Source organism: Blastomyces dermatitidis, assembly GCF_000003525.1.
Source record: "Blastomyces dermatitidis ER-3 genomic scaffold supercont1.6, whole genome shotgun sequence".
Lineage (NCBI taxonomy): Eukaryota > Fungi > Ascomycota > Eurotiomycetes > Onygenales > Ajellomycetaceae > Blastomyces > Blastomyces dermatitidis.
Window position 1 is genome coordinate 4699993 of NW_025544779.1, and position 8859 is coordinate 4708851.

At 29.4% G+C, this 8859-nt stretch overlaps 1 protein-coding gene across 1 annotated transcript; it reads left to right on the plus strand.

Annotated features, from left to right (window-relative positions):
- Nucleotides 1-496: 496 nt before the first annotated feature.
- BDCG_06429 (uncharacterized protein) lies at nucleotides 497-906 on the plus strand (the record flags this gene model as incomplete). Its single annotated transcript, XM_045422163.1, has 2 exons — nucleotides 497-554; nucleotides 647-906. 2 exons carry the CDS (start codon nucleotides 497-499, stop codon nucleotides 904-906), a joined length of 318 nt encoding a protein of 105 aa, XP_045277866.1.
- Nucleotides 907-8859: the final 7953 nt, after the last annotated feature.

Here is an 8859-nt window from a genome sequence, read left to right on the forward strand (position 1 = left end):
AGTATGAAGAATGTATAAAATATTAATTTATCAACTTATAAAGTATCTTAATCATCTGCTTTAACTGAAGTGAGATTCTCTTCAATCAGTGATTAATCTCTGCAGTGCTTTCAACAGCAGCACTGACTAATCTCTTTTTAAGATCAGTCATTCTGAGATGTTTTTTCATCTCAGAGATTCACACTTTCATCTCTTTTTATAAATGAGTAAGAAGAACCTTCTCAGTCTTAATGAAATCTGTTAATACTTAAAGCTCTGAGATTCTCACTCTGTACTGCTTAAGTATCTAGACTTCTTATCAGAGCTGATATAACATCTTTCTGTGAGATAATACTTACAGAGAGATAGAAGTTATTATTATAAGTATAACAGAAATAACAGAAGTAAGAGAAGAGATAGATATATAAAATCTTCTCTTTCTTCAGCTGCTTAGCACAGTACAGATAAGTGATGATACTGATCAGAGACTTCATCAGAGCCTTCTCACAGAAAGAAGATGAAGAAATCTCAGAACTCTGCAGACTCAACTCAGCAGTATTCTGAGCAGGGCTTGAGTATGCAGAAGAGAAACTATGGATTGAGCTTCTCAAAGTCACTGTTCTCAGAATCAAGCTCTTCCCAGGTTTCTCTCTGAATAATCACACAGGGTCATACATCACTGTATTGACTGAGGGGGGGGGCGGCGTCACAACAGCAGTGAGAGGGGCAGAGGACAGACTGGACACAGACACACCAGCTGGCAGAAGGGATGACACCTCACTGCAAGGCATGGCAACTACTGCCGCGGCCACAAGAGAAGTAGAAGAAGGTGTGGCAATGGGAGTGATGCTCCCGCGGCTCATTGATGCTGTCTCTGCCTTCAACCTGGCTTTCTTGACAGTCACAGAGGCCGCAGCCGCACCATGAAGACATTTACTCACTAGAAAACATCAGAATAAGCCCCTTATTGTCTCTCAAGAATGATGCTCTCATGCACTCACTATTACAGATGAGAGAGAGGAAGAAAAATGTGTCACAGAGAGAAAGAATCTTTTCAAAAAATCCTGTTACTACTGTTAACTTTGTCTTTAAAAATACATCACTTTTGTAGAGAATTTCATACATAGAACAGAATATGTTGAAAAATCTGTAAGTCACTTATTAACTATATTTTCCACATTTCAAATTAATATATAAGAAACTCACTTATTATGTGTTTGATTTGAATAAAGATGAAAAAGAAAGATCTATACAGTCAGCAGAAAAACTCATCTATTTCTTTATATCATATACAGCACATACACTGTTAATCAGTTAGTAACTATTACTATATAACAAAGATAATTTCTAATTCAGTAATCTTGAGAGTATAGAGACTATGCTCTTAAAGAGAAGAGCATTGTCACACTTCTGACTGTGTCAAGACCTTATTTCAGTTTCACATAACTTATTACTTTCATATGAATAATTTCATTCATTCTGCAGACTGTCTGAACCAGTTTTTAATCACTCTATAATATTATTCAAATGTATCATAGAAAGATCTGATTGATAGATATAAGAACTCTGCTTTTATACAAGATCAGCAGATTACTCTTTCTTAATAATGAGATGCTGCTGAGGTATCACTCTGACTATTCTCACTTGTGAAATAAGAGAAGAGTATTCACTCATTGTCTATATAGAATAGCTAGATGCTGGCTTCTCATCAAAGAAGTCAGTGATTTGTTTTTCTTCTACTGAAATATATATAAGAGTTACTGTGTATCTTATACAATCTTCTTAGTATACTAAGTATCATATCTGTGATATTCTTGCAATAACTCTGTAGTCTATGAGCTTGCTATTTAAGCAAGATAGTTAAGCTCACTTATATGACTTCTCAACAACTACCTCTACATGATGCTGCTGACTAGTCACCGCTTCGGTTCCGCCACATTACAATTATAGTCTGATGTGATACTTGCTTTTCACAGACCATGTTGTATTTGATTGAGAGGAAGAGAGAACATGACTGCTGTTTTATTTAAGAAGAAGATGAATAATTGAATCTGTAGAAGATAATTTAATTTCTTCTGCATTTGAAATTTGATTAGTCTATACTCTTCAATTTGAGAATTTCTGAGAGTGTTTTAATAGTTTTCATATCAGCTTGAAATTAGTGATTGATTGAAGAAGAGAAAAGAGAGAAGAAAGAAATAAGAATAACTTATCTTTATAATATGAAAACAGAGAATTGCTGCAATTATTTACTCTAGTAATAAAGATCTGTTGTCTACATGTATCTCTGATATAGATTATATGATAACTGTATACAAAGAATATTAATAGTGTATGTATTGAATGAAGATAATATTACTATGCAACACTATAGCTGTTTCTGTACATCACTGAAAGCTGTTAATATTTTCTTTAAGTCTCTTTATATTTGATAAGTCAGTAATATATTTCAATGCACTTCTTCTTTCATCATCATTATCATTATCATTATCATCATCATTATTATCATCACTATCATTATCATTATTATCATCATTATTATTATTATCATTATTATTATTATTATCATCATTATTATCATATCATTTCTGACTGCCTCTTCTGCCTTCATCTCTCTTCAATACTTACTGAAATTAATTATGTTATCTCTCTTTAAATATTCTGCAGTTCTGCGGATCATCAAGGCACATGAGTGCTGTCACAGATTGAAGAGAGAGAAGAAGAAGACATTCAAGTAAGAGAAGACAGATTGTAAGACATGTTATAATATCTTAAAGAGACTCTGTAAGAAAGCAGAATAATAATAATTTTAAGTAACACTTCTGATAGATTTAGACTGAACTAAGTATAGAAATAATACAGATGATACTGTCTGTGAGAGATTAAAGAAGAAGACAGTGAAGAGTCTTATACAGTAGCAGTGAGATCAGAAGAAGTTCTGAGAATGATTTGAGATCAAGATAAAGAGAGAGAGAGAGAAGAAGAGTATTACTGTAAATAAGTAGTAGCAGAAGAAGATTGAGAGAATGTTAAAGTGAGAGATAAAGAAGTCAAAACTGATAAGTTTTTTATTTATTAAGAGATAATAATTTTTGATAATACTTCTGTTCTCTAATTGATTAGCAGAAGCTGATAGAGAAGAAGAGAATTAAGGCCTTGTTCAGGTCTTGAATGTGCTTCATGATTCAGAATATTGAGAAGATAGCTCTGCTCTCTGAGCATGTCAATCTGCTTACTGCTGAGATGAAACCTGAGACAGCAGATCAGAAAATGCAGGATTTTAAGATACAGATTAACCTGACTGAGAGAGAGCAGTGAAAACCCTTCTCTGAGAAGGCAGTAGAGAGAGATTTTGAGATAGTTATTATCTCAGATGAGAAGAAGAAGAAGAAGAAGAAGAATAAGAAATGAATTATGAAGAATGATAAGAAGAATGAGAAAGAGAAGAAAGATAATGAGTAGAAAAAGTTTTTTTCTTTTTATATTAGTTAGTTGTAAGTTCATAATTATTAATAATTAAAATTAATTTTAAGTTTTTAAAAATTGTTGTACAAGTTGTAATCAAGTCAGAAATAATATATATATATATATATATATTTAACTATCATGATTCACAAATCACTATAATGTATAAGTATCAACATTTTTTCAACATTGATATTTATAATATTAATATATTTTTAATAATATCATCTGATAACATAATTTAATAACACTCTCTTTCATAATATTAATATATTTCAAGAAATATGACAGAGATTAATCAAGATTGTTTATTTACTTTTATATATCAATGATATTCAATCTGAGTTAGTACTAAAATTATAACTAAGTTAAGAAACAAGATTATTTTCTCTTATATTAATTCTTCTTACATACATCAGTGATCAGTTATTGAAAATAAATTATTATCTTTCTCAAATTATTATCATATCTTCTGAATTCACTTCTTTCACTTCTTTTACTTCTATTGAAGATTCACAAACTCTTTAAGAAATCACTATGAATCATAAAGTCTATATTGTTTACAATTTAATACAGAATACTCTCTTTTAATTATAATGAATAATTACTTCATTCTTCACATCTGATTCCAGATTATAAAATTTATAAAAAACTTAACACAAACACTGAGATGAACTATGAAATAATTATGAACAGATTGCATTGCAGATTACTGAAGAATCATCTCTCTGCTATAATCACTGTAACTTCATTCAGAAATATTCATCATAGACTGATTATAACTCTGAAGAAATTTTCTGACATCTGAAGTTATCAGAATGCAGACAACAAAAGAAAAATAATCAGAAAATTACTACTGAGCTGATAAGTTACTCTACTAGATAATAATTTTTGATAATACTAACTTTCTAATTTGAAGAAAATCATGTGAAAATGACTCTGTATCAGTACTCTGATTTCATAACTCTCATCTGATAACTTCTGTGAACAATTACTTTATATATATATATCTCTGAATCTTTCTCTTCAATCAATTGAAAACCTCAAATTCTGAACACTTCTTCAAATGCTTAATTCAAATCTTCATATTTCATATCAATTCTGTCTTCAGTTCAACCTTAAGATACACTACAAAGTCAATATGCAATATCTAGAATCAGAGTTGAAGAATCATTGAAGAGTGTCTCTCACAGTGAATGCATGAACTAGTATAAATAATCTTGTATTTATGAAAGTGACATGTTATTACATTGATGAGAACTGAACTTATTAAGAGATATTAATTGAATTTGAATCATTGATCAGTAGTTATACTGAAGATTATATAATAGAGATATTAATAACTGTGATTAAAAATAACTATTGAGATATTAGTCTCAGTCTTCTTATAATTATAACTGATAATGCTGTGAATAACTACACTATAATAAAGAGCTTGAAGTAAGAATTGGCTTTGCATTTCTAAAATGATAAACAAGGTCATATTCTCTGCATTGCTCATGTGATTCAACTTGTGATATAAACACTGATAAAGAATCTTAATATCAAGATGAAGAATAATGAGATGACTGATTCTTGAGATGAGAATAAGATGAAAGTGATTACTCAAGTAACCTTTATATTCACTTTACAAAAGATAAGCCACTTTCTCTAATAAAATGAGTTAACTGTTTTATGTCTAAAAGAATCATACAACTTTTCTTTGATGAAATGAAACAAGATAAGACTGAGATAAAAATAGGAGTATCACAAGAATCTCCAATCTCATCTATTTTATTTGCAATATACACTGCATATCTATTCAAAAATAGAAATATGAGAATAGTGCGATCTCCGAGTTATGTGAATGATGTTGATCTAGTCTACAGCTTAAAAACTATCAAAGAGAATTTGAAAGTGATTGAAGAAGCTGCAAAGGAAATCTTTATTAGAGCAGATATCAATCAAATTCAATTTGATATGAATAAAACTGAGTTAATTCATTTCTTTCCTAGATTCAATGAGAAACAACTATCTCTAACTCTTTTAAATAGAGAGATTAAACCTAGTGTAAATGTCAAATGATTGGGAGTATGGTTAAACTCCAAGTTGAATTTTAAATACCACATTTAACAAAGAACTGTCAAGGCAGAAAGGCTATTGAACAACATAATCAGACTATCAAATACAGAGAGAGATCTATTCTTCCAGGCTATGAGACAATTATATATAGCCTGTATTACATCAGTAGCTGATTATGAAGTTCAAGTTTGATGGAATAATCAAGAGAACTTCACTGAACTCTTTCAAAGTCTGCAAAACAGAGTCTTGAGAAGAATTCTAGAAGCATTCAAATCATCTTCTATTAAAGCAATGGAAATTGAAGCTTCAATTCCCTCTTCTGCTATTAGATTTGAAAAGGCCTGTATGAACTATGCACTGAGAGTTATAAAGATGAGCTCAAATCATATAATCAGAGAAAGAGTCTCTTCTTCATTTTCATCAATTAACTCTGGAAATGAACTGAATTGAAATAGATTTCTTGATTGAAATGAAAATGATTCTTCAAAGAAAATGTCTTCTCAACATTACAGACTATGCTCTCTGATTAAAAATCAATTTTCTTCTTTAAATGTTGAAAAAGTGAATCATGAGAAGTTATCTCTCTGAAGAGAAAAGCTTGAATCTCTTATAGACTTACAAATAAGTGAACTATTAAAAGAGAAAGAATATGAACAGCATTTGAAGAGAATTTCTACAATTAATATAAAAGACTCTATTCTGATTTATTCAGATGACTCAAAAAATGAGAACCTGAATAGATTAGATGCAGACATTGCTTATACTGAAGATAATATCAATTTTATCTCAGATTTCTGAAATCTAGGCTGTGAATCTGAAGTCTTTGATACTGAACTATTTGTAATAGTGAAAGCTTTCAAACTCATAGAAATAAAATCTTATAAAAGAGGAAATAGTTTGAAAGAGACATGAATATTCTCTGATAGTCAAGCTGCTTTGAAAAGACTTAGAAATAGTCAGATTCATAATGATCAAATGAATCTTGAACTGATCTTAAACTCTGTTTTGAAAATTCAAAAGAGAAGAATATCAAAGCTGATAATACATCTGCACTGAGTTCCTGCTCATATGAATATTCATAGCAATGAATTGGCTGATTCAGCTGTAAAAAAGAGTGCAGAATTAAGCAGATCTATTCAAAAAATTTTGTCCTGGTCTTTTATAAAGAGAAAAATAAAAGAATCTTGTTTAAACAAGTGAAATAAAAGCTGGCAGAAATAAAAGAAGAGTATACATTATTCAAGATTTGAAATAAAATCCAAGTGGAAATCTTGTTCAATTAAATGTAAAAAGAAAATATTCTCATCTATAATACAGCTGAAACTAGGACATGGCTATTTCAAATCTTATATACAAAGATTTGATGATAGATTTGACTCAATAGAATGCTCATTCTGTAATACAAATGAGAATCCTGAGCATATTGTAATGCACTGTGCATTATACAATAGTCTCAGAGTCAGATTGAAAGAGAAGTATGATCTAAATCAATTAAATATAAGATTCTTATTCTCAACTGAGACAGGAATTAAATACTTAATAGACTTTCTATCAGAAACTCAAGCAGCTACAAGAAAATGACTAAATTCAGAATTATCTGAATATGAAGAGAAGGAAATCAATCAGATATAGTCTGTTGAAACAGCTATACACTCTCTTTTAATAATTTGTTTTGTTATAGTCTCTCTTTACTTTATCTTTTTCTTTATCTTTTCCTTTCAATTTCTTTCTATCTATCTATTTAATGTGTCTATCTTTGAGACTGTGTTCTTTTTCTTTTTTCTCTTTTCCTTTGTCATGATATTGTCAAATGATTTCAAAGTATCAAAAGATGTTAAAACACTGCAATTTGTAAACAGTTTTTGTATTCTGAGCTGGAATTTTCTGATTTTGCATATCTGAAATTGATGAATGTATAATAGTTAACTTTACAGACATAGGAAAAACCCTGAGAACTAAAAGTTCTCAGGTAGATATCATAGTCTCTGACTGCATACATCTATAATTGAAGAATAATAATAATAATACAAAAGATAATGTTTTTTGACAACACTTTTTAATATTGCTTTTTGATAATGCTTTTTAGTAACACTACTGTTAATTTTGAATAGATTGACTAATAATTTAAATATCACAGATTTGAAACATTGCTAATATGATTTGTATCTTCTCTAAATAACAACAATGATTTCATAATATTTAATAAATAAATAAATCAGTCACATCACTGAATATGATACAGAATGTTAGAACAGAGTGAAGTTCAATATATAAAATAACTGTTCAGACTCTTTGATTGTATCAGATAATTAATCATTAAGTGCAACACTCTGATTGAGAAAAGATTCAGATATTGAAACTTTCTGATATGAAGTGAACTCAGTTGAAATATGTGATTAATTTACTGTTTCAGTTTTATAAAATAATAAAGACAGTCTTAATCACTTATACATCAATGCTGCAGTCAGTCTGATGAATGTATAACAGTTTATTTACTTATCTTGAGAAGCAGTTGAATCACTTAAAAAGAAATTCAGTCTGAGATGATACTATAGTGCAGGCTATTATTGCTGTAAGAAATAAACTAGCATATTACTACAGTAAAACTGAATAATCTTTTACAGAGTACTATGCTGTAGCAGCTCTACTAGATCTCTTCTATTAAGTTAATATCTACACTTCTCAAGATTAAATAGAGAAGAAATAAGACTCATATGTTAAATTAGCCTGAGACTACTACAATATCAACTATCAGAGATTTGAATAAGCAGATATTTAAGATGTGAAGACAGTGAAATACAATTTCCTAGTAAGTAATGATCTTTGATAACACTTCATATCACATAGAACTATAATACTAACTTTGAAACAGAACTTGTATATATTAATTACAACTGAAAATCAGGTAAAACTATATACTTATAAAACTGAATTTGATCACTATCTTTAAGATAATCTGATGAATTTACACATCAAATCAATTCTAGAGTTATGAAAAATTATTGAGAGTATATATTCAACTATTGCACTGATGATGTATGATATTCTGATAATTTCATTGACAGAGATGAGAATGAAGTGAAAGTTCAACTCAAGTCAAGATATTTATCACTATTACTGAGAACAATTATAAGAAGAAACAATCAAGAAACTCATGATTGTAAAACATGAAATTATCAGACAGTTTAATACCTCTGATCACAGTATATCAGAGAAGTGTAATTTTCATAAAAAAGTGAAGAATAAACTTATACAAGAATGTATTTAGTTGTTTCATGAGTGTTATCAATAATCATTACTAAATTCTGATTATATAAGCAATCACTGAATGAACTGAATGAGACTGATTTTAAT